At 32.7% G+C, this 26,538-nt stretch overlaps 3 protein-coding genes and 1 long non-coding RNA gene across 5 annotated transcripts; 3 read left to right on the top strand and 1 right to left on the bottom strand.

Moving 5' to 3' along the window:
- The first annotated feature begins 2,297 nt into the window (after positions 1-2,297).
- Positions 2,298-4,841, top strand: LOC123915546 (inositol oxygenase 4-like). Its single transcript, XM_045966705.1, has 11 exons — positions 2,298-2,411; positions 2,511-2,649; positions 2,767-2,848; positions 2,939-3,143; positions 3,327-3,386; positions 3,477-3,529; positions 3,635-3,757; positions 3,906-3,975; positions 4,057-4,135; positions 4,244-4,325; positions 4,479-4,841. Exons 1-11 carry the CDS (start codon positions 2,381-2,383, stop codon positions 4,503-4,505), a joined length of 951 nt encoding a protein of 316 aa, XP_045822661.1. The 5' UTR covers positions 2,298-2,380; the 3' UTR covers positions 4,506-4,841.
- Positions 4,842-8,874: 4,033 nt separating this feature from the next.
- On the top strand, positions 8,875-20,099 carry LOC123915544. Of its 2 annotated transcripts, XM_045966703.1 has the most exons (22): positions 8,875-10,082; positions 11,024-11,139; positions 11,302-11,510; positions 12,248-12,367; positions 12,636-12,764; positions 12,862-12,987; positions 14,455-14,510; positions 14,604-14,706; positions 14,799-14,916; positions 15,040-15,249; positions 15,342-15,669; positions 16,183-16,276; positions 16,521-16,629; positions 16,818-17,092; positions 17,199-17,326; positions 17,432-17,666; positions 17,912-18,100; positions 18,197-18,486; positions 18,824-19,004; positions 19,106-19,348; positions 19,487-19,572; positions 19,664-20,099. In XM_045966703.1, exons 1-22 carry the CDS (start codon positions 9,214-9,216, stop codon positions 19,809-19,811), a joined length of 4,362 nt encoding a protein of 1,453 aa, XP_045822659.1. In that variant the 5' UTR covers positions 8,875-9,213; the 3' UTR covers positions 19,812-20,099. The 2 variants fall into 2 exon arrangements, with proteins under 2 accessions (XP_045822659.1, XP_045822660.1); XM_045966704.1 differs by lacking the exons at positions 15,342-15,669; positions 16,183-16,276; positions 16,521-16,629 and having other exon boundaries at positions 8,921-10,082; positions 15,040-15,183; positions 17,022-17,092.
- Positions 20,100-20,915: 816 nt separating this feature from the next.
- Positions 20,916-23,824, top strand: LOC123915543. The gene is made up of 3 exons (XR_006811933.1): positions 20,916-21,176; positions 21,589-22,027; positions 23,431-23,824. It is a non-coding gene; the product is annotated as an uncharacterized LOC123915543 (long non-coding RNA).
- An 803-nt stretch (positions 23,825-24,627) lies between these two features.
- Positions 24,628-25,095, bottom strand: LOC123913657. The gene has a single exon (XM_045964464.1). It carries the CDS (start codon positions 25,093-25,095, stop codon positions 24,628-24,630), a length of 468 nt encoding a protein of 155 aa, XP_045820420.1.
- Positions 25,096-26,538: the final 1,443 nt, after the last annotated feature.

The following is a 26,538-nucleotide window of genomic DNA, read 5'->3' as shown; positions in this document are numbered from 1 at the left end:
CAAAAGATGAACTTTTTTTTTAATAAACGAAATGACAAATCATTGAAACTCACACACACAAAGTGACGAGATCGGGGTTCGAACCCCGGTCATGACATCCGACACTAATAATTTTAATATTTCTGTTAGTTGAACTAAAATTTGTGAACAACTAATCATAACTTTTTAATTCTAACGTACATTTGTCTAATCTTTTGAACCAATCTACATAACATTACCACCATCTCTATTATTATTTTTGTACAGTAACTTTTTTTTGGATATACCACCACCTCTAGTAAATATAGTGATATTTGTACACCAAATTTTGGGACAACAATTGAGGAAGAATATAATGAAAAGTATGAAAGAGCAAATTGTCTAAAAATTATTCAAAATTTGTTATACAAATTTCATTTCTCCTACTAAATGAGCCCAAATCCGTTTAACATGTAGGGTGTGGGGGTTAAGAATTTGACGATTATGATTTTACTTATTTGCCCCAACAAAAAGAGTCTACATACTGCAGGCAACGTAGATGAAAGCTGGCTCACATGAAAGTTGGCTGCCTATCGAAATACAAAAAACAAAAGATGAACTTATTTATCAAGCATTTACTTAGACCTGTAAGTCTCTGTATCAAAAATGGCATAACGGAACTTATTTATGAAATTTTTTTTAACAAACAAAAATGATATGTATATAATGACCGAATAATCTCCTCAATATAAGGCGTATCAAAAAGACTAACTTATTTATGAATATTGTTATGTGGATGTTGATTAATGAGTGAATAATACTATTTTGGTTTTTCGTTTATGGAAAATGCTAAGAAATTAGAGAACTAGAGTAAGAAAATATAAATGAAATTTTTTTATTGAAAAAATTATCCTTTAAATTTTTTAACAATTTGACTATTTAGGTTATAAAACTTTTTTTTATTTTATTATATTTAGCTTATTAAATAGTGTTCTAAGGACACTAATTTTAGGTTATCATTTAAGACAAAGTTTTTACTGCAGTTAAAAATGTCATTTTAAAAAAATCTTTTTATTCTTTATCAACATTTATTAGAAATCTTTTCAATCACATACTGGCCAAAGAGGTGCACGAATATGAAAGTAGATAGGTGACAACAAATAATTATATATATTATAATTTTTTTTATATTTAAGATGCATCTATATTAGGTTTAAAAAATATCAGGTATATTTTTGACTTAATTATAAACGAATATTTATTTCCTTAATTTATTAATTATTGATTATTAATGTTTTTATTTAATTTCAAATATTAAATATATCAATTATTTAATGAATATAAAAGAAAATTCTTTTTAAAACAAAAATATAAAAAGAAAATATTTATATATAATTAGATAAACTCTTATCTAGGCACACACCCAACACCTCATGGTTGTGCCCAAAAATGAGGTGTAGGGTGTGTGCCTAACTAAGAGTTATTTTAATTGTAACCAAAAAAGCTAGTTATTTATTTGAGCTAGTTATTTTAATTGTAACCAAAAAAGCTAGTTATTTTAACGCAGGAGGATATGTTCTTTCTAGATACTACTGTTGATGTATTGACTTTTTTTAAAAAAATTTTTACAAAATCTTTTGATGTATTGATTAATTTACGGGTGGATACATTAAGAATTTAATTTATATGCATCGTCGGTATAAAGTTATTTTGCACATGCGTCCAATAATATACCGACACATCATGTATGATAATTAAAAACGTATGATGTGTCACATTCATTAAATGATGTGACAGAGTGTCATTGGATGTATGTGTAAAATATTTTTACACCGACCGTGCACAACAATTAAACTCATATATTAATGATATTTTTTTTGATAAAATATTAATGAATTTTTTAATCAAAGTCAAAAGATAAGTCGATGATGAGTAGATGCATCGTCAAGACAAAAAGATTTTATTACACGTAATGCTGACTCATTCTTATCACTTTTCATATTCATAGTTATTGATAATAATCAATATAGTACATCAAACAGGAAATGAAAATACAAATTGATTGGTTCCATTCCGTAAACAACGTATTTAACTAAAAATAAATAAATCTATACTACAATTAACATGGTAAAATTCCTAAAATATATTTACATTGTCAAAAAAAAATTATAATCAAGATTTGTCAAAAATAAATAAAAACAATATTTCTGAAAATAAAAAATTATGATTGAGATAAAAAGGTAACAACCGTACTATACTATGTTTGGAAGTACATTGGATAAGCACGGTTTGGACCATGATATTCCTAACTCTTTGGACTATATATACCCCTTCTTATCAACACTATTTTTCATAGCTTTTTTCACTCATTTTATTCTCCTCAACCACCCTTTTTTGCTTTTGCTTTTCTCTCAAAAACAAAATGACCATATGTGTTGAGCAATTTGACTTTGGTATGGTTTTTTTTTTTTTTAATTATTTTTATTGCTTATACAAATGTTCCACCATATAGTATATAACTTATTATGTCACATTATTATATGCTTTTCTAGGATCACATTTTGAAGACAAAAATAAGCATTCTGAAGACATCAATGAGCTTGTTCTTGATGGTGGATTTGTTCAACCAAAACAAGATTCTAATGATGCATTTGTTGCCCCTGATATCAATGCATTTGGTCATACCTTCAGGTTAATTGCAATTCCATTTATTTGTTTTGATCCAATTTTTTTTTTTTTTTTTTTTTGGTTATACCCATATTTTATTTTAGAATATTCTTACATGGGTCATTGAAATTATTTTGGCAGAAATTATGATGAAGAAAGTGAAAGGCAAAAGGGGGTTGAGGAGTTTTATAGATTGCAACACATCAATCAAACATTTAATTTTGTAAGCAAATTTTATTATTGTAATGTTTCCATCAAATTTGTGTACATTAATTTCATATTGTGACCAAATTTCCAATTGAGTACAATGTAGGTGAAGAAAATGAGGGAGGAATACATGAAATTGGACAAAGCTGAAATGAGCATATGGGAATGTTGTGAATTGTTGAATGAGGTTGTTGATGAAAGTGATCCTGATTTGGATTTACCCCAAATTCAACATTTGTTACAATCAGCTGAAGCTATTAGAAAAGATTATCCTAATGAAGATTGGTTGCATTTGACTGCTCTAATTCATGGTTTCATTTTTTCTTCTTTATTATTATTGTTGAATTTAACTTTTTTATTGACTAAAAGATCATCATTTACAATTTCAAGCATGATCATCTGTATCTGAATTTGAAAAAGTCATGTAACCCCTTTCTAATAGGATTTTATGACGTATCAATATTTTTGTAACATTTTTTTTTGGTTTGTTTCAGATCTTGGAAAAATTCTTCTGCTTCCAAAATTTGGTGAACTTCCTCAATGGGCTGTTGTTGGTTAGAATCTGTTCCTTAAAACTTAATTTCATATGACTTTAGTATTTGTCATGCTTTTAATTAATTCTTGTATTTTTAACATTTTTGCAGGTGATACATTTCCCTTAGGTTGTGCCTTTGATGAAGCAAATATTCACCACAAGGTAATTATAAACTTGTAAAAATGTTACAATGAATGACAGAATTGTTTAATCTTAAATAATCAATCAATCAATTTATTTATTTACATAAATCTGTTCCTGCTGCAGTATTTCAAGGATAACCCTGATATCAAATATCCTGAATATAACACTAAGAATGGGATCTACAATGAAGGATGTGGGTTGGACAATGTGATGATGTCATGGGGGCATGATGATTATATGTGTATGGTGAGTCCATAAATAAATTATTTATCACTCGATTTTACAAAATTTACATACTTGTCCGGAATCATTGTAAGTGATTCGATCTTAATCAAACAATTCAGATTGTCTCAATTTTTTGATGTCCTAATACATGGCGCGTTCGAATGTGCAGGTTGCTAAGGAAAATGGTTCCACTTTGCCCAAAGCAGGATTGTTCATCATCAGATACCACTCTTTTTACCGTAAGCATTCTCATCATCATGCGATAAATTGCATTTTCAGTTCACAAAATTTAAATATTGATTTTTTTCTTTATCTTGCAGCTTTGCATAAGGAAAATGCATACACTCACTTGATGAATGAAGAAGATTGTGAGAATCTCAAGTGGCTCCACGTATTTAAGTATGCTTGTATTTTAATTTCAACATTTTTTTTTAATTAATTTGTACACATCTTTTGCTTCTACTAATTACATAATTATACTTACTTATATGATATTATTTTGTACAGCAAATATGATCTCTACAGCAAAAGCAAAGTTCATGTTGATGTCGATGAAGTTAAGCCGTATTATCTATCGCTAATTGAGAAGGTAAGATTAAATTCGGACGAATCAGACGAGTGTTGTATATGTAACACCAATATTTATGAATTGACATTTTTTTTTTCTCTTTCATTTTGTTTCTTTTCTTTTCATTGTGTTTCTATGTGTGGTACTTATTTTCTTTTGGTCCTTGTTTTGCAGTATTTCCCAGCAAAGCTCAAATGGTGATTTGTGAACCTTGAAGATACTTGAGATTGAGAGAAATATATACTCTCTCCGACCTCAATTATAAGTAAAAGTTTATGTTTTAGATTCATTAAATAAATGATGTATCTTATTCTTGCGGGTGATTTGCAAAATAGCTAAATAAAGTATTTCTTCCTACAAAAAAAAAAGGAAGTATTTCTTGTTAATTATTTGTATGATCATCTTGTCTTGTAATACTAGTAGTGTACTTTTTCCATTGGTGATCAATATTCAATAATTGTGGGGTTTGTTTAAGAATCTGACTGACGCATATGCTTAAATTAGTACAACATCTTACATAGATGAATTTAATGAGTAGATATAATTGAGCAAACAACCATGGTGATAACAATAACACCATTAATATTCACCAACAAAAAACGACCACACTGTTAAAATTATTTGGATTGCATGCAATACTTAGGTTAAATTTACCTGTCTAAAAATGATCCGCAAGACTACATGCAGGTTTGATTGCATTCAATATTATCTGCAATAAAAAATTTCGACTTGCAACTTGGTGTTTTAAGTGATATAATATCAAAGTATGTGTAAAAAAAAGTAGTATAAAAATTTCATCAAGAGTTGTAAAAAAAAGTAGTATTAATTAGATTGGATATAAATATGATCATTTTAATTACTAGTGTTTCAATGCTTTGTTCCTTGACTCAAAGCTGTAACAATCTTGTGTGGTCCAATTTATATTTCATCATTATGTCATTCCATGGGATCAGAATCCTTTCTTCATATATCCATTGTGATATTGTTGGATTTGGAAAGGAGAATCAAGAAAAAACCCAAATGAATGGTTGGTGGGATGGTGGATGGTTGGTTGTTACTCGAGAATCAAGCAAGGCAGGCCAAAACATCTATGCAATAAATGATGCACTATATGGTCCCTTGAATTGATCAAGTTCAAGCATTTGTTAAAGTTTTGGAGAACAAAGTCATCAGGTTTGATCTAGCAGTGAGGAATTTGGGTAGTATGTTAGAGATCCTGAGTTCGATCTTTCGTTCCATTGTAAAAAAAAAAGCTCTGGAGAACACAAAATTTGGTGATTTTGTTTTTTCTTAATATTAGTTGAAATGCTAACAAGTGTCATAAATTTTTTAAAAGTTGATTTTTTTTATTTTATTTTTTAGAATTATGCAATCAACACATTAAAATTTTAAAAATTAAATTTTGGGTCATGTTAAGTAGTCTTCGAAACACTATTTAAGAAAATAAAAAAGATTGAAAATATTAACTTTTATATTTTAAGAAGATTGATTTCGCAATTTCAAAATGACCTTACCATATTCAGTTTTTTTAACTAATGCCGGCCCTTAGTCAATTTGATATTTTAACTTCTTTTTTTTTTTTTTTTTTTTTTTTTTTTGGTATATGATATTTTAACTTCTATCTGTAATTAATTGTTGAGCAAAATTTATTACTACTATTTTTATTCAAATTGACATTTTAGCTTATATAATCACAAAAATTTTGTTAGGAAAATTTTATATTGGTATTTTAACATCATCTATAAAGAGAATGACAATTCATTATTTTTAATCTAATCAGCATTTAAACCTCCATCCACAAAGACAATGGGTTGTTAAGCAAATATAATTTTTTTTACATAATTATCATTTTAGTTTTTACCCCTAAAGATAGAAGATAGCTAAGCAAAATTGATTTTTTTTTTAACTCAATGACATCTTAGTTTTTTTTTTGTTAAATAGTTAAGTGGCTAACATTCGACCATGAAAGTGAATAAATAAAGTGTTTGAAATTTGAACTTCATTTCGTACATATAAAATGCGATGTTCGTCATAACTAAATCAATCTCACGAGGACGGTGATATCTTAGCTTCTATCCATATACAAATAAATGATTAGACAAAATTAATTTTTTAGCCTAATTGACATTTTTATGTTACCTCTCTAGAGATAACCCTAGAAGTTGAGAATGCATTTTTTCTTATTAATATTTGAAAGAGTCGTGATAAGGAGTGTTTAGGTACTTATTAAGAAATCTTATATAATAAATAAATAATTTTGTGTTGATTTTATTTTTTTTACTTTAATGAATTAATTACACAAATTTCAATACAATATTACTCTATCCGGTACTTTTATAAGAAATTTGAAATGTGTTTCCGAATTCAAACTACAAAAACTTCGAAAAACACGTTCCAAATTTTTTATAGGGGGAGTGTGTTGGGGGGGGGGGGATTTTTCCTTACAAACCGAGAAACAATTTTAGGGCTATATCTTTCAACCATATGTTGTTGGGCTCTTCTAGGGCTAATTGGGCCAGGGAATGGGCCACTTTGTTCCCTCCTCTACCAATATGACTCACCGTATACCTCTCCAATTGCTCAATGCCATGAATAATACTCCAAGCATAAGACCTGGACTCAGATTCAATTAGATTGATTATAGATGCTTTGAAAGTAACATTAACATATACGTGAAAATAAATCATATACTAATATATCATTTATTTTTTCTGATACTTCATATATTTTATTTTTTAATTTATAATAAAACCAATGAAGATTGAACATATAATCTCGTGTATACTAGTTTGAAAAAAGAAGTTAACGGTAAAATTTTTTTCTTATTTTCAGTCCACACAATATTTTTTTTGTCAATAGTCGATTAACGTGTTCTCTCTCATCCTAAAATATAATCAGAATTTTGTCAATAAAAGTGAATATAATTAGTCTAAATTTATAATCAAAGTTTCTTTTACTCATTTTAAATCTTAAAAAAAAAAATCAAAACATATTTAAAATATCTTAGACGTCTCCCAACAAAAATTAACAAAACAATAATTAATATGAAATTTTAAACACCAAGAGCAAAATAAATTGAATTTTGAAATAAAAACTTGAACTATTTTTGTCAAAGATGTAGTATCCACTACCATGATACATAGTTGATAGTATTTTAAAAAATTTGAAATACTTTTTTTTTTCCTTCCATAAATTTTCAATTTATTTTTATAAAAATTAAAATTGTTGACAAAAAATATTGAGATTTTTTTTTGATGAAGCTAATCAAATATATTAAAAATCAATGCTACCTCATTTAACACGAGGTTTACCAAAAGGAGCTAAAGAATCCACAAAATACAAAAAGAGAAACTACCGGCTATCACAAAGTAGTCAAAGAATCAAAATTATGTTACAGCCTCAAAACATAAACGAGGGCTAGACCTCCAGACCGAGTAATCGAAATAAAAAACAACATAATAAGACCCGAGCCACCTAAAAACTTGGAGTTTAACCTTTTCCAAAAGAGAAAGAAGTTGTTCAGAATTATTGTGGAAAAGCCTCGAATTACGGTCCTTCTAAATAGTAAAAAGAGTTGAAATCCAAATCCAAATTATATTAAAAGCCAATCGAGACTTTTTGGAGAAACAAACCAAGACTTTCAAACCGAAGGAAATGCTCAAATAAGGAGCCTTGTAGAGTCGTTGAGATTCCTAACCAACCCGATATCAAAAGCCAAAGTTGACCATAAAAAACACAAGAAAAAAACAAATGATCTTGATCTTATACCAATCCGCAGCTGAACAAAAAGAATCATTATAAACGAATATATGTCTCCTAAACAAATTCATCTTTGTTGCTAATCTATTCAGGAACAAGCGCCAAATAAAGATATTAACATTCAACGGATTTTGTTTATGCCACTGAACATGATTGCAACGTTCATCTATTGTTGTATCCGAACTAGTAAAGTGTTCATAAGCACTTTTGACCGTGTACACGAGGGAATGATGAAACTTCCATCTCCACTCGTCAGTCACACCAGCCTGTAAAACCATAAGTAAAAATTGATCCGCACACTCCCTAACCAAGCCCTCATTCCATGCAAAGAGTCTCCTTCTCCACTTCCACACCTCATCATTAGCCCCCCAACCCAAAGAGAATTATAATGTTTTTTTTTTTGGTAAAAAGTATTCTCAGAGACATCCCATCGAGGTAACTGAGATCCATTTAAAAATTATAATATTTTTGTAAAATGTAGAAAATTGAAACTATATTAAATTTTATTAGGATTGGATTGTTGTTTTTTTGTTTTATAGAGATTAAAAATATATTTATTACACTGACATTAAAAATTACCCTTTTTAAGACAAAAAATACGATTTAAAACTTAAAACCAAAATACTACCAACTTCGATTTTAAAATAAAGAAATTATTTTTGGGTGTTTGATAATATAAAAGGATAAAAAGAGCCATTAATCCTAAAAGTTAGCATTATCATTATCATGAAAATGAGATTTTGAGACAAATTGACAATTATTCAATTATTCAGTATTTTGAGACAGATATGAGAAACCTTTGGCCCAAGAAAACAAAAATGTTAAAGAAACAAGAATGAAATTGCACGTGCCATACGTGCTGTCCCACCACGCAGCCACCTGTTTTTACTCTGTTGTTGTTGCTGTGTTTGTTGCTCAGTCTCTCTTTCTCTCTTCTCTCTCACTCACTGCGTCATTCATTGCTTTTTTCCTTTTTCTCCATTAAACCATTTTTGCCTTTTTATTAATACAATTATACTTTTTTTCTTCTTACAAGTTTTCAGTTTTCTCATTCATCAAAAAACCCATTTTACCAACCAAAACCGCTCCAATTTTCATTCCCCAAAAACAAAACCTTTTTCATATGTGTTGAGTTTTTGCCTCCTTTTTAATGGCTCTTACTCTTCACAATCACAAAACCCTTTCTTTCACTCTATACTATTATACCTTTTCTTTTCTTCTTCTTCTTTTTCTGTTTCTTCCTTTTGCTTTTGCTTCTGCTTCTGATAACTCACAATCACACCATGATTTTTCTATCATGGATTCTCAATTCGACTCGTTTTACAGCGATTATACACCTCCATCACCTCCACCACCACCACCGGAGCCACACCCACCTTCTCTTTCATGTGAACAAGATCTCAAAGGAATTGGGTCTCTGAACACTACATGTGATGTCAATTCTAGTTTAATCTTCGATGGTGACGTTTATATAGCAGGAAATGGAAGCCTTAATATACTTCCTGGTGTTAATTTGAGTTGCCCCATTTTGGGTTGTGTAATCAAGATTAACATGAGTAATGAATTTACTTTGCAAAAGGGTTCTGTTATTGTTGCTGGTACAGTTGTTGTTTGGGCTAAAAATTCAAGCTTTTTTGATGGGTCGGTGGTTAATGTTACTGGGTTGGCCGGTTCACCACCGGCTCAGACAAGTGGCACTCCTTCAGGAACTCAGGGTGCTGGTGGAGGATATGGTGGAAGAGGTGCCACGTGTGTCTCTGATAATACTAAGCTTCCTGATGATGTTTGGGGTGGTGATGCTTATTCTTGGTCTACACTTGATAAGCCTTGGAGTTATGGGAGTAAGGGAGGGACTACTAGTAAAAATGAGAGCTATGGTGGTGAAGGAGGTGGAAGAATATGGCTTATAGGGGTTGATAATTTACATGTTTCTGCAGATGTTTTGGCAAATGGAGGTGAGGGTGGAATTAAGGGTGGAGGTGGTTCTGGTGGCAGCATTTATCTTAAAGCTCATAGAATGTAAACCTCTTCCTTTTCCTTTTAATCTTATTGTTGCATTTGTGAATTCAGTTCTATGATATGTATGTTCATTGATTGTGTATTATCTAGGGTTGATTATATTTATTGGAAGTGATTAGTGAGTATGTTGTATAGTGTGCTTGGTGCCGTATGCAGAATTTTACTGTTTTTTGTTTCTTCATTCTTGTTTGTGGCGCGAAATGTTTAACGAGTGTCTGCATAGCGGTAGCGGCGGAGACGGATATATTTGAGGGGTCAAATACAGTAGCTAATTATATTAAATGATTTCACTAAAGTTGCATAAAAGTTTCTGCGGTAAATTCGTTAGTAATGTTAGCCTTTTCCCTTATAAGTAATCCATTTATTAATATCATTTGGTCTAGCATCACAAGTGTATATGCCTCCCACCTTCTAGGAAGGGTTGAAGAGAACGGCTAATCATGTGATAGGGCTAGGTGAGAATAAGGCGATATACCAAGCTCAAAAAATACTATTACGCTGACAGAAAAAACTCCCTAGTAATGTTAGTTTTTGACTTGATGTATTGAGTTCGACTCTTACCTATTACATATTTACGCAAAATCATAGACAAAATGGAGTAATGGACGTAGAAGGAATAGATCCCATTACCCCGAGAGTGTAAAGTATTATACCATGCCACTGAACTACCACAACCATTTTGCAAACACACAAAACTTATATTACATATGTATTCCAGAAAAAGAAAATTTTGGGGTTGCCATGGCTCCTGCCGTTCTTAACTAAGATCCGCCCCTGAAGTGGTTGTATTTGCATAAAATATTAAAATCAAGTAGTATCCAATGTGCAAATAGACTACGTACTGTTGAACTTCCGTTATTCTCTATTTCTTTGTAATTCAGATTGCTTGAGCTAATAAATTAGGCCGCGACACAACTAATCATGTCCTGTGCTAAGTGCAGGACCGGAACTGGCACAATTAGTGCTGCTGGAGGTGGTGGGTTTGCTGGCGGTGGAGGAGGAAGAATTTCTATCGACGTCTTCAGTAGGCATGACAATACGGATTTCTTCATTCATGGTGCGATACTGTCATTATTATTGTTTAAATTATTCAATGTTTTTGTCTTCTATTTCACTTCCAATTTAATTTAAAAGAAAAATATTTCATCTAAAAGCTGACTAATTATTATAGAAAATAAGTACATACATGCTATAAAACAGCTTGTTCTGTTGCTTGCAGGAGGAGTGAGTTTGGGATGTGCTGGCAACGCAGGTGCTGCAGGGACATATTATGACGCTGTACCTCGTAGTCTTACCATTTGCAATCATAACCTGTCTACACAAACTGATACACTTCTGTTAGAGTTTCCTAAGGTGCCTCTTTGGACAAATATTTATGTCCAGAATCAGGCCAAGGCATTATTTCCTTTATATTGGAGCCGTGTTCAGGTGATTGAAAAATTGAGCTTATTGCACTTGTTGAAATGGAATAATGTATTAGCTGTTGTAAAAAGAAGTTTTTGAAGAGAAGAGAAAAGTGAGAAGTGTAATATATAAGTGTAACCCGTGCAAGGCAAAAGTCAACTCTTTTTTATAGCATTCAGCTGCGAACAATTAGATATTACTGGCAGTGCCGGAGCTTGGATAAATTTTTTGAACCCTGTAGTTTTTTGAGCAATAATTTTAGTCCAAAAAACAATAGAGATATGCGAAAAAGAAACTTTACGGAAGGGGGATCGAACCTAGGTGAAGGTAGATATATAAGGCCAGCTTAGCCACCGAGCTAACCTAAACATTTTGTATTATGTATTATATATAACCTATCTTTCATTCTATATTTAAATACATCAAGAAAATAATTGGGGGAACCATGGCTCCCCTGTGTCATTGAGAAATTAATTATTGGAATTTTAAGCTACTGTATTTGGAGGACTACATATCCGCCTTTTTATTAGTTGATTATTATTATTTTTCTGTCAGGAAATATATCTTGAAATAATTATCATTAATTGATTGACAATAATATAGAGGAATCAACTTAGATTTTTTTTTACTATTAGAACTTTTAGAGGAAGTTTAGGTTACTTCGTTTGGAGCGTTATAAATTATGGCTTTTAATGTCTTCTTTCGAATCATAATAATTGAGTTTGAAGTATTGCAGAAATTTATTTTTAATTAACTCGCAGGTCGGCGGACTAATTCGATTGACCTATGGATCTGCTTTAAGCTTTGGGCTTGCTCATTTCAGTTCATCAGAGTTTGAGTTGATGGCCGAAGAGCTTCTGATGAGTGACTCTGTGATCAAAGTAAGCAGAACTACACGGCAATATATTTCATGGAATAATAGTACTTATTTACTTGGATTATGTTGCTTTTACTTTATTTTTTCTTTCCATTTTCTGTCAGAAGAAATCATCTCCTATAAGCCGAAACAATCTAAATTTCTCATATCACCTAATCGAGAGAGAGACATTAACATTATTTCATGGTTTAATATTTATATGGCTTGGTTATTTTAAGAAGAAAAAAAAAATTCCCTTACATGTTCTTTTACCGTTCCTTTTTTTTAAGTAGATATTTGGAGCTCTTCGTATGACTGTCAAGATTCACCTGATGTTGAATTCCAAGATACTTATAGATGCTAATAATGATTCAATTGTTGCAACATCCTTACTCGAAGCTAGTAACTTAGTAGTTCTCAAGGTAGTTATCCTATCCGTTAATTCTTCTTATTTAAAGCAGAACCTTAAATTTTATTACTTACACTATAGCACATTTAACCATATGTGGTGGTGACCAGGATTCATCTATTATTCATTCTAATGCAAATTTGGGAGTACACGGACAAGGTTATTTGAACTTGTCTGGACCTGGAAATTTGATCGAAGCACAACATCTGATTTTGTCACTATTTTATAGCATCAGCGTAAGTCAAAGACTGAAATTCTCATGTCGCCATTTCTTTATAATATATAATTGACTATTGAAGACTGTTCACTTTCTCCATGTTAACGTAATATTTATGCACACCTGATATGATACACGAGACTGTCACAAGGGTCACTTTGATGAAAGTTCTTGTAGAAAAGCTTTGATAATATTAAAAGTTCCATTTGTTGGGATATTTGGTATCATGAATTTAGGTTGGCAGCTGAGGACCTATGTGCTTCTAAACAATGTTAAAGGCTTGATAATGTTAGGTAGTGTCAAACTAGGTAGGTTGAAGATTTGAGATGAGATATTTTTAATTCATATTCAAAATTGGCATTACGAATATAGGTCAAATGTGAGCTATAGAAAATTTTAAGCAATAGTTAGGGTTTAGTGATATAACAAATTTGCCGTGATCAGTGGCAAATCTTCTTTAGGACAGGGAGGTGCCACGACACGCCCAATTTTTATTTTTTATTTTTATTTTTAATCTATATATTACATGTTTTCCCCACAAATGTCAATTGTATCTAGTGGCGCAGTGGCAAGAGTCTGTTTTGTGAGTAGATGGTTTAGCGATCGATCCAGATAGTTGCCATTTTTTGTTTCCAATTTGTTTATTATTGAAAAAATGCAAGAAGGTTCGAACCGCGCACGTGAGGTAAAAGGAAGCGATTATAACACTACGCCAAGATGCGAAGTTTTTTTTTTTTTATGACGTGAAGATGCGAATTTATTCTGTACATTAACTGTTAACTAATACACATTAAAAAATATGGCCCCTTCAAAAATATCAGGCAAGCTTTGCCACAGCGGGTTTTGAAACTTTGCATCTATATCTTCTTTAATGGTGGACATGTTAGTTGTAATTTGGCTAAGGGTGACTTTTGGTTTCATAGGAATGTTATCGTTATCATTTCGATAATCTTAGATATTCATGTCACACTTGCCACTCTTTATGGCAGATGTCAAATAAATATTCATGGTCTTGACTTTCAGGATTAGAAGATCTTAGGTTATACCATTACCAGAGTGTTTATGTTTCGAGGGGGAAACCATTTTGGGTTTATGTTCCCTCTATGACTAGCCTTATTAGGAGTTGAGGGGCGTTTTGTAAAGTGTTGGGCTTAGAGGATTTAGCTTGTGACCCTTTTTTCTGTAGTGCATGGTGTATATTTTGTGCTTTACCACTGACGTTACTGTACAAAATCATATTTCTCTTTTATAATAGAATGTTTATGTTTTTAAAACAATCTGTTAGAATTAATTTATAAATATATGGAAGTAGGGTTGCCAAACATGCTCACATAAAGAATCAGCATAATTAACTTATATATTGTCTTGTTTCTTGTATATTTATGCAGCTTGGGATTTTAAAATTGATTTCTCGACCTTTAAGCTTTCTAACTATATTTTATTATTTTTGTACTAACTAAATAATTGTAATCTTTGAAATGTAAAGGTTGGACCTGGATCTGTTTTAAGAGGTCCTTTGGAGACTGCTGTGGATGATAATATGTAAGTTTTGTAGAGCTTAAACAGAAAGCTCTAGCGTGCAGTTTTTTTTAGGGGGTCTAATACCTTGTTTTCATTCTTTGTGTAAAATCGTAGGACAATGCCACAACTCTACTGTGAACATGAAAATTGCCCTGTTGAATTGCTTCATCCTCCTGAAGATTGTAATGTGAATTCTTCACTGGCTTTCACTCTTCAGGTTTTTCATTAGCCCCACTTGTATATTTAATTTTTGTACCGGTCAGATCTCTTTCTATTAAGGATAGTAATTGTCATGAGTTGCTGCTGCAGATATGTCGGGTTGAAGATGTTAGTGTTGAAGGCACCATAACTGGCTCCGTTGTGCACTTTCACTGGGTTAGAAGTGTAGAAGTTGGATATTCTGGAGCGATCAGTGCATCTGGGCTGGGTATATTGTCATTGTCCTCTAAATACAACCTCCATACTGAACTTTGTGCATCACTTGAGGGGTTTTGTTCAATTTCAACGCTTTAATGATGCTATATTAAATTGTTATTTGGACTGCTTGCAGGTTGTACTGGAGGGTTGGGTAAAGGAAGGTATTTTGAAAATGGTATTGGTGGTGGAGGTGGGCATGGAGGATATGGTGGAGATGGATATTACGATGGCAATTTCATTGATGGTGGTACCTCTTATGGGAATGCTGATTTACCATGTGAACTAGGTAGTGGCAGTGGAAATTATAGCATAGCCGGTGCAACTGCAGGTGGCGGCATTATTGGTAAGATATGAATTAAAATTTGGTTGTAGCAGAACAAAGTATTGTTTAGGCAAAAAAGTGATTTTATATAATTATTATCTTGACCTTGACAGTGATGGGTTCATTGGAGCATTCATTGTCAAGTTTGACTTTGAATGGTTCGCTGAGTTCTGATGGAGAATCCTTTGGAGAAGGCATAAGAAGGCAGGATGGTAGGACGTCAAGCATTGGCCCTGGTGGAGGCTCTGGTGGAACTGTTCTTGTGTTTGTTCAGACATTGGCGCTTGGTGAGTCTTCCGTGATATCAACAGTTGGAGGACAAGGGAGTCCGAGTGGCGGCGGAGGTGGAGGTGGTGGAAGGGTTCACTTTCATTGGTCTAATATTCCAGTCGGAGATGAATACATCACTTTAGCAAGTGTTAAGGGAAGCATTATTACAGGGTTGGTATACAAAAATATATGCTTTAGTCTACTGCTTTTGTTTTATGCATCTGTAGGTGAAGAATTGTTCGATTGACCCAATTAATGTTACTCTTTCTATATAAATTGATGTCTACTTGAATATGTTATTTTAAGGTTTTTTATGGGTCAGAGGGGGAGGGGTTGGTTGGAACTTTGTAATCATATAATTATATACTTGTGTGCACTTTTGCTTAAATTTAATTTCATGGTCTGTGATTTTAGTTTTGTAAACTAAAGTTATGCTTTGGTTTTATTTTTGGGTCATCTAGCCGATCACTTTTATTAAAAAATAAAATCCAACGTGAGTACTTTTTTACAAGAACTTGACGGTTTATAACTTACACATCTTATTCAGAAGGTTCTGACCATACTGTTCAACTCTTTTTTGGGTTACTTTTAGCTAATGTATGCGTTTGATTCTACATGCATGCACAAGTGCATAAATTTTATCTATATAGACCAATTTGGTTGATATTTTATTTCTTATTTCAGAGGCGGTTATGGTGGAGGTCAGGGTCTTCCTGGAAAAAATGGATCTATCAGTGGAAAAGCGTGTCCTAAAGGGCTTTATGGTATCTTCTGTGAGGTAGATGAACCATAATCCTTTACCATTCTCAGTAATTATTTGTATAGCTGGAATTGGGTTTAGAAAATTAGGTGAATGGACATTACAAACTTCAGTTCTTTGTGACCTTTTGCTGTCGGTCATTTTTTTTTTTTACCAATGATGTGAGATAATGAGATTACTTGTATTTATAATTGAGATGAAATTTTGAAGATAAAGTTCTTAGTTACTTAGACTGACTTGGCATTTTAACTGCATGGTACAGGAATGCCCTGTTGGTACATACAAAAATGTCAGTGGGTCTGATCGAGCCCTTTGTCATAATTGCCCGCCTCATGAGCTTCCGCATCGTGCTATATATATTCCCGTTCGAGGTAATTTTAACAATGAAGTTTGCTTCCATCACACCTGAAAGGAAGTATTAAGACATTTATTTTCGTGTACCCGTGTATTTAGAAGGTTTCATGAGGCTGAGCAGTCTCATTGTTAATCTTAATTTTAGCATGATAAAATTTATTGCATAATTTGTAACTGATTAGATATCCTATTTCCTTTTCGAAAGGTGGTGTGGCAGAGACTCCTTGTCCATACAAGTGCACATCTGACAGATATCACATGCCAAACTGTTATACAGCTTTTGAAGAGTTGGTATACACTTTTGGTGGGCCATGGTTTTTTGGTCTTATTCTCTTGGGCCTCCTTGTTGTGCTTGCTCTAGTTCTCAGTGTTGCACGAATGAAATATGTAGCTGTGGATGATTTACCAGCCCTAGCAACTCCTGCTCGAAATGACACTCGACTGAATCACTCTTTCCCCTTTCTGGAATCACTGAATGAGGTCCATAACCAACTTCTTCCATGTGAATTTCATTGATACTCGCCGTGATAGGGACTCGGTTCAACATTACAGTTGGTTTTAACTTTGTATTCCTGTGGTCTTTCAGATTATTGAAACAAGTAGAAGCGAGGAATCTACAGGTCATGTGCATAGGTTATATTTCCAGGGGCCAAATACATTCAGTGAACCTTGGCACCTCCCTCATTGTCCTCCAGAGCAAGTAAAAGATATTGTGTATGTATTCATACCATATAGTGGATGTGTATTGTGCTAGATGTTTTAGTTCATGCAATGCAAAATTGATCTTTTAACTATTACATATATCACTTCATGTTGCAGATATGAAGATGCCTTCAATAGGTTTGTGGATGAGATTAATAGTTTAGCTACTTATGAATGGTGGGAAGGGTCTATATATAGTATCCTTTGTGTCGCTGCATATCCCCTTGCTTGGTCATGGCTGCAAAGGTGTCGGAGACAGAAGTTGCAGAAACTTCGTGAATTTGTTCGATCAGAGTACGATCATGCTTGCTTACGCTCTTGCCGTTCAAGAGCCCTTTATGAAGGCTTGAAGGTACTTCAGACTAAATTTTATGGATTTGTTCCCTCACCCTAATTGAGGATCTTAACTTACTAAATATCCTGTTGACGTTAATTGGGGCATCGGACGCCTGGTTTCTCATATAGACTTTTTTAAATGGCTGGTTTAACGTTGAACCTTTTTCTTTCTTTTTCTTTTCCCTTCATTCTCTCTCTCTGCCACATTAAATGATTATAGCTTGTTTAGTATAGTTAGTTTCTTTATCTATCATGTCACAGGTATCTGCATCATCTGATCTGATGCTGGCATATATGGACTTCTATCTTGGTGGAGATGAGAAAAGACCTGATCTGGCTCCTCGCCTTCATCAAAGATTTCCCATGTCTATAATTTTTGGGGGAGATGGAAGTTACACAAGTCCTTTCTCTATTCACAGTGATAACATTCTAACCAGCCTCATGAGTCAGGTTTGCTTCTACTCAAAATTTAGTTTTTATGTTAAATGTTGACAAATACTCCTGGTTGTTTATTTTGCTCATTGATTATTTTTGTCTTCTTCTTAGTCCGTTCCATCAACTATATGGTATCGATTAGTGGCTGGTCTTAATGCTCAATTACGCTTAGTTCACCGTGGACATCTAAAAGCAACTTTCGCACCTATTATTAGCTGGCTTGATGTATTTGCAAATCCTAAATTGGCTACATATGGGGTGCGTGTTGATCTTGCATGGTGTCAGCCCACAGCTTCTGGATATTGCCAATTTGGACTTGTGGTACAAGCTACTGCGAATGAAAACGTGTCATCCTCAGGAGAAAGTTATGACGATTCAAGAGTAACCGAAAAACAGTCTGGGTAATGCTAACTTCTCATTTGTGTTGAAGTTTATGGTTGATAATAACAGATATAAAGACTAAGCACTCACTAACCATTATTTAAAATTATGTTAATACATGACTTAAGTGCTAAATAAATAAGGAAATTGGTAAACAAATCGTGATAACTAAGAGATGTGAAAAATAATTTTAAGAGATAATCTAAGATAAGAAACTAATCTTACAAGATACTCATAATATCAAGATATTGGTACTACTATATGATATTCTGATATATTCTATTAATAACAATCTATTTTGTTAATTTTTTTTCCAGATTTAAAATTAATAACTTCGTATTACATTGCTGTGTGCAGTTTGCTTAGAAGTCACGGAAATCCAATGCATCGCTTGACAAACAGTGAACACCTGGTGATGCCTAGAAGGATGTCTGGTGGAACATTGAATGGCAAGATCCTAAGAATACTTAAAGAGAAGAAAACTATATATTTTCCGCTTGCTTTAATTATGTATAATACAAAACCTATTGGACATCAGGTATGGCAATGTTTCCCTTGTTAACTTCACTACGTACGAGTCTTTACAAAATTTGGTGTCTCATTGATAATTTTTTCCAATGCTCTGTCGTATCATTGCAGGATCTAGTCGGCCTGGTTATTTCTATATTACTCCTGGGTGATTTTATCTTAGTGTTGCTTACCTTACTTCAGATGTACTCGCTGTCGCTGGTGAATTTCTTCTTAGTTTTATTTATCCTCCCTCTTGGTGTTTTATTTCCATTTCCATCTGGAATCAGTGCTTTGTTTAGCCAAGGACCTAGGAGATCAGCCGGCCTTGCTCGTCTATATGCTTTGTGGAATCTGACCTCCCTAGTCAATGTTGTAAGTTGTTCTGAACTCGCTTCTAACTAGTCAATGTTTTCATTAATATTTCAATTTTATCTCTCAAGTGATGTCAAATAAGCTTCAAGTCCAAGCATTTGTTGTAACATTAACAGGGAAATTGGTTTCTTGCAACAGGTAGTTGCCTTCATTTGTGGATTTATTCATTACACAGTTTATTCACATGACAAGCGTTCCAACATTCAGTCCTGGAGTTTTAGTATGTAAGTATCAAATACTGAAAATCGATATCTATTTGCTGCGACTGTTTAATAGCCGTCTCTAAACCTTTGTGACATGTTTCGGCTAATACAGGGATGAAAGTGAATGGTGGATGCTACCTACTGGTCTATTCGTCTGCAAACTAATTCAAGCGCGTCTTATTGATTTTCATGTGGCTAACCAGGAAATACAAGATCCTTCATTGTATAGCAGTGACCCCGATGTTTTCTGGAATTCTTGATAGTTTTGTCACCTGACTCTGCATTTTCCTTTCCCTGTAAAGTGGGTAGAGCTTAACTATAGGTAGGAGCCCTACATTGGGATGTACAAATTGTACAATGATAGGAAAGGTTCATAAAATTGTATGTGATGTGTGAAATGGGTTGATTACATGATTTTTGATTGATGATTACCCCATTACTATAGTTTTACTTTTTGATATATACAAGAATTTTCAGGGTTTATGTCCCTTCTGTAATAATGGTGGCCGGATATCTCAATGCATATACTGCTAAAATTTATTGGTCTTTCTATTGTCTTGTGCACCTATTTATTTAAAGGGTTACCCTAACAGACTAACAAGTGCCCCTATTTATTTAAAGGGTTACCCTAACCGACTAACAAGTGCCCCGAGGGCACTAGTTAAAGAAACTAAAAGTAGTAGTTTTGCATAGGAAACCATTTTTTTATAAAAAGTTCACGGTTTTTTGAGGATACTCTTTAAAAAAAAAAATATTCTTTTTTTGAATGGATATTTAAAACTTATATATGCATAAATTTAACTTGCATTTCTTCTTTGAAGTGAATGAAGAAAATCATTCATTTAAAACCCTAGGAGTATTTATCCAAAATAAAATCACCTTTTCAATCAAGTTATACCTTTAGGATTTGTTGGAGAGTTAAGAAGGATAAAGAGAGAAATTCACTGCCTTGTGTGGAAAAGTGTTTATCTTAATTTTTTTTATTAAAAAAAATTTGTCTAAAAAAAAGAGACAAATTTTTCTCTTCGATTTGAATTTTCTCCATACACATAAGTCAAATATTGAACACTTTATCACTTGCTTAAGGGGTATAAATTTCTTACTACTTAAATCAATCGATTGTTGATTAGAATATCGTTTGAAAATTAAAAGTAAGATCGTAGTTATAAGTTATTACAATATTTGATGACTCAAAATAATAAAGTACAAAATTTAAATTCTTCTTAAACTGCATGACTCAAAACAATAACAGTGCGTTTGGATAAATCAATTTAGGGAGGGAAAATAATTTTCCAGAGTAATTAAATTGATTTGGGTCAAAATCCACCGTTTGGATAAAAAAAGGAGAGAATTTTTAAATTGACAGAATTTTAAGGGGTAATTTTAAGAGACCAATTCAAGAGAATTTACAATTCCACCCAAAATAAGAAAATTTTGCAAATTCCTCGTCATTCTTCACACGCGTTCTCTCTCTCACGAAAATCTTCATCGCTCTCTCTCAACAACTCCAACTCCATCGCTTTATCTCCATGAATCTCTCTAACTCCGAATCGATATCTCTCTCCCTCTCTCTGAAGATTGTTTTCTGACTCGATTTTACTCTCTCCAAACTTGATCTATCTCTGGTAAATTCTACTCTCCCTTTTCCGATTTATCTCATTTTTGTGCGTTGTCAATTTCTCTGGGTTGATTTTGCATTTTGTGATTTCATCGATTTGTGATTTTAAGCAGTTATAATGATCAATTTGTATTTTTAGTGTTGTAAATGCATAATTTCATATGGTTTTTGCATTTTGCTTTCAGGCATATGTTTATTGTATGTTTTGGATGGGATTATAATTATCAATTTGTATATAAGTTCTCTACATGCATATTTTCATATGATTTTTGCATTTTGCTTTCAGACATATGTTTATTGTTTGTTTTGGATGCAGTTTGCATAATTTCTATAGGATATAATATGGATATGTATGTGTTTTGTAAGGATAGTGTCTTTGACAGAGTATATGTGAGCTGAATATGAACATGTTTTAACAGAGCTGAATATGAACATAATGTGTGGTTACTGCCTACTTGATTTCAAGAAATGGATTCACAAAGTTTGAGCCACAAGACAAAGGGAAAACGAAAGAAGGAGGAAAGCAACACTGCGGAAAAAAAAGAAGATGTAAGAAGTTACTTCTCGTAGAATTTGGAAATGGAGCGTGTTTTAGCTGAGGCACTTAGAGATCAAAGAAGTTTAGGCCGCCAAAGTGACGGAGCTTGGAAAGCAGTGGCATACAATGTGGTAGCTGATGTGTTGTCTTCTCGTTTTAATGTTCAGCTTATTGGAGATAACGTGAAAAACTGAATCAAACTTTGGCGAGGGTGGTATGGGATAGTTAGCGATATTCTCGGTCAAAGTGGATTTGATTGGGATGGCACAATATGTATGATTACCGTTGAAGATGAAAATGCTTGGAATGAATATGTGAAGGTATTCACTTCTACTCCTATATTTTATTCCTTATGGTATAGCACCAATCATGTTGATAAGTTATTTTCAACTCACCATCAGTTTCTGTATGCTTTAAACAATAAGTTCTATGGTTAATTGGTTATGTATGTGCACTAGATACTCAGTGATTTTGACTTAAATTCCACATTATACAATTTCCCTTCTCATTTTCTAACTGCTCTAGTCTATGATTATTTTGATAACATTCTGTCACACTTCTAACTGCTCTTCTCATTTTGAAGTATGGCTTCATACTAACAGTCCAGTTTCATTGCCAAGTAGTCCGACGTAGCTAAGTTAGTTTCCTGGTATATAATTTATGTAGTAGTATTATTTATAGTTCTCTTAGCTGAAAAACTTTTATATGTTTCTATTTTGATTTAGAAATCGTTTTATGCATTTTGCTTAGTTAGTCTAGTTTTGATTTAGAAATCTTGTGCTGTGTTGTTTTTCTTATCCAATCTTGCTAGAATCATCCAACATGGGTTGGCTAGAATAATCAATTCCAACAAGGTCTTGTAATGACATAGAGAAATCATAATTCTTAATTATAACTTCCATAGGTATTCACAACTTTTTGATTCATTTCCAATGTTGCTTCTAACTAATCCTTTTGAAAATTATAACAAGTTTCTTTCCCTTTTCTAACCAAGATACTTGGTTAAATCTTTGTTCCCAAGTCTATCTGCTTTTGAGATATCATCAGCACAAACTGGATCTGTTTCGGTTTCACTGGATTTGGGTCTGTTGTTGCTGCTGCTTGGTATCTATCTATATTTGTTCCTCAACAGATCCAGGAACCATTTGTTTTGGTGGTTCTTTTGTGTCTTCAAGTTCTGAGTGTTTGCTTGCTCTTTGAAGAATTTGTTAGGCTTTTTACTTGCTGTTTGTTTTACAACGAGTTGTCAGTGGGTGCATTTGCTACTGTGTTGGCGGTCAGATTCACACGTCGTGCCTCGAGAGATGTGAGTTAGAATTTATTCAAACTTGTCTCTGGTTTGTTATAATGCATGCAGAGTTTTACACTTTTCTTGCAATCTAGTTTCGGATCCTGCGTTGGGTTCACTGGGGATGTGCGTTGGGTTCACTGGGTTTGTTATAAATTTTTGAGGAAGACATTTTTGTTGTGTTACATGTATAATAATTCAATAATGTCTGCAAAATGAGGTCCCCTCTCTTTAGGTTACTTTCACCTTATGGGTGTGGCATGGCATTCTACCTATTATTTTGTGCCTTATAATGCTTAGTCCAAATAGTGTTTGGTACATGTAGTCTAGTTATTTGAAGGCTTTTTAAATGGTGATATGCATTTGGCAGGTCTGGTTTGGTTTATGCATTTTGATATGTTGTTTGGTGCTAATGTGCATTTTGTGTGTTGGCAGGTCTGGTTTGATTTATGTAGCATGTGCAAAGATCTAGAAAGTGAAAGATGGCATTTGCAGTTTGCGGCAGTGATGTATCTCTGATATCTAGCAAGGATTTGACGATATAAATAGATACCCTTGAAGAACAATGTGTTGCTTATATATTTTTGTTTGACATTTACGAAGTGATGAAAAAGATTAGACATTTGGTATATGATTGTGCGAAGATATAGTTGTGCAAAGACCTAGAAAGTGAATGATAGCAATTGTAGTTTGCGGTGGTGATGTATCTCCGATATCTAGCAAGTTTTTTATGACACAAATAGATACTCTTGAAGTACAATATGCATTGTTTATATATTTTTGTTTGACATTCACGAAGTGATGAAATCGGATTATTTTGTTTGATGTATCTCCGATTTTTGTTTGACATTCATGAAGTGATGAAATTGGTTGATTGAAAATCCCAATTTAGGTTATTTTGTCGATTTTAGGGTTCAAATCGGGTTTACGGTTAATCGGGTCGATTTTAGGGTTCAATTACATTACCCAAACAAAGAATTTTACAATTAAATATTAATTATAATTATTATGTTAAGATAAATAAAATTAAATGAAATGTACAAAATAAAATGGAGTTTTCAAAAAAAAAATATATGAAGGAAATTCAATTACATTACCCAAACAAAGAATTTTAAAATTGATGGAATTTCATCACTTTATCCAAACAATGGAATTTGAAAATGAAGGGAATTCAATTGAATTAATTGAATTGCCTAGTATTTTAAATCCCTTGAATTTCTTGAAGTACAAATTTTAAATTCTTCTTAAACTGCCAACGTACATGATTCAAGATAGTTTGCTAATAATACCAAGATAATCTCCCTTACAATAAGACAAATAACACAAAACCTAATATTTTTCTACTATAGTGAAGTAAAATCAATACTACTAAATTATTTTTAAAGACTGAATTTTCTTTCATACTATTTGAATATACATCAAATTTCAAATATAGTGAATATACATGGATCGATGTATACTCTAATCAAGTTGAGGGAACTCCATTCATACTATTTGACAATTACGGCACAATGGACACCAGAAGAATGATCGTTGAGTAATGCATTTTTTAAGCCACTGCAAAATGCAATCTTTGTGAAAAATATGCAAGCACTTCGTCTTAACAAATTCAATCTTCGAATCACTGGAGAACTATTCCAAACAAAATGTGCATTGTTTTATAGAATAACGAGAATCTTGATCTATTTCAGCTTTCTCCAACAAATCCACAATAAGTTTAGATGCAAAACATGCATGTTGATGATTTTCTTGATTCATATAACTATGATCTTTAATATTCCATGTAGTAACATCACCAACAAAAAGCATAACATCCATCTCCCAAGAATCATATGAAGACATTTGCCTAGCACATTCACCAATATGAGGCAAAATTTCTTTCAATATTGGATGAAAAATAGGCAAGGATGAAAAGTAGCCATATAAAGGGTTATTGTTTCCCTTTTTTAAGATTGTTCTTTCGTCACACTTGCATAAAATGTTGCTAGGAACCAACAATGTTTCATTGGTCACATTGATTGAGACTTTATCATTGGTTTTTAAGGGCAAATTTCCTTCTATGAAAATAAAATTAATGTGGAAGATGCCACTAGATGCCATATGGATGAATGAAGTATTTGTAACAAGTATGATCTACGAAGTTATTTGGTTTCAACACTATAGTATTTGTAACTCTTTTAGGGTTTGTGAGATGGATTTAATTTGTTAAGCATAGACCATATTTATAGTGTGAATGCTCAGAATAAAAGGATAAATTTTCAGTGAAAACAAATATTTTAACAAGATTAAAATTATGTTACAGCCTCAAAACATAAACGAGGGCTAGACCTCCAGACCGAGTAATCGAAATAAAAAACAACATAATAAGACCCGAGCCACCAAAAAGCTTGGAGTTTAACATTTTCCAAAAGAGAAAGAAGTTGTTCCGAATTATTGTGGAAAAGCCTCGAATTACGGTCCTTCTAAATAGTAAAAAGAGTTGAAATCCAAATCCAAATTATATTAAAAGCCAATCGAGACTTTCTGGAGAAACCACCAAGACTTCCAAACTGAAGGAAATGCTCAAATAAGGAGCCTTGTAGAGTCGTTGAGATTCCTAACCAACCCGATATCAAAAGCCAAAGTTGACCATAAAAAACACAAGAAAAAACAAATGATCTTGATCTTATACCAATCCGCAGCTGAACAAAAAGAATCATTATAAACGAATATATGTCTCCTAAACAAATTCATCTTTGTTGCTAATCAACGGATTTTGTTTATGCCACTGAACATGATTGCAACGTTCATCTATTGTTGTATCCGAACTAGTAAAGTGTTCATAAGCACTTTTGACCGTGTACACGAGGGAATGATGAAACTTCCATCTCCACTCGTCAGTCACACCAGCTTGTAAAACCATAAGTAAAAATTGATCCGCACACTCCCTAACCAAGCCCTCCTTCCATGCAAAGAGTCTCCTTCTCCACTTCCACACCTCACCATTAGCCCCCCAACCCAAAGAGAATTATAATGTTTTTTTTTTGGTAAAAAGTATTCTCAGAGACATCCCATCGAGGTAACTGAGATCCATTTAAAAATTATAATATTTTTGTAAAATGTAGAAAATTGAAACTATATTAAATTTTATTAGGATTGGATTGTTGTTTTTTTGTTTTATAGAGATTAAAAATATATTTATTACACTGACATTAAAAATTACCCTTTTTAAGACAAAAAATACGATTTAAAACTTAAAACCAAAATACTACCAACTTCGATTTTAAAATAAAGAAATTATTTTTGGGTGTTTGATAATATAAAAGGATAAAAAGAGCCATTAATCCTAAAAGTTAGCATTATCATTATCATGAAAATGAGATTTTGAGACAAATTGACAATTATTCAATTATTCAGTATTTTGAGACAGATATGAGAAACCTTTGGCCCAAGAAAACAAAAATGTTAAAGAAACAAGAATGAAATTGCACGTGCCATACGTGCTGTCCCACCACGCAGCCACCTGTTTTTACTCTGTTGTTGTTGCTGTGTTTGTTGCTCAGT

The sequence above is a fragment of the Trifolium pratense genome, linkage group LG3 (assembly GCF_020283565.1).
Source record: "Trifolium pratense cultivar HEN17-A07 linkage group LG3, ARS_RC_1.1, whole genome shotgun sequence".
NCBI lineage: Eukaryota > Viridiplantae > Streptophyta > Magnoliopsida > Fabales > Fabaceae > Trifolium > Trifolium pratense.
Note: the sequence above shows the minus strand (reverse complement) of the source record. Positions and strands in the feature narration are given on the sequence as shown.

Bases quoted from the DNA above. Each gene is read 5' to 3' on its own strand.
- LOC123913657 (XM_045964464.1), bottom strand. From the start codon at position 25,095: ATGGCATCTAGTGGCATCTTCCACATTAATTTTATTTTCATAGAAGGA.
- LOC123915546 (XM_045966705.1), top strand. From the start codon at position 2,381: ATGACCATATGTGTTGAGCAATTTGACTTTG. The intron at 2,650-2,766 runs GTTAATTGCAAT...TTATTTTGGCAG, and splicing joins GCATTTGGTCATACCTTCAG to AAATTATGATGAAGAAAGTG. The intron at 3,530-3,634 runs GTAATTATAAAC...TTCCTGCTGCAG, and splicing joins AAGCAAATATTCACCACAAG to TATTTCAAGGATAACCCTGA.
- LOC123915544 (XM_045966703.1), top strand. From the start codon at position 9,214: ATGGCTCTTACTCTTCACAATCACAAAACCCTTTCTTTCACTCTATAC. The intron at 14,707-14,798 runs GTTTTTCATTAG...TTGCTGCTGCAG, and splicing joins CACTGGCTTTCACTCTTCAG to ATATGTCGGGTTGAAGATGT. The intron at 17,327-17,431 runs GTATGTATTCAT...TTCATGTTGCAG, and splicing joins GAGCAAGTAAAAGATATTGT to ATATGAAGATGCCTTCAATA.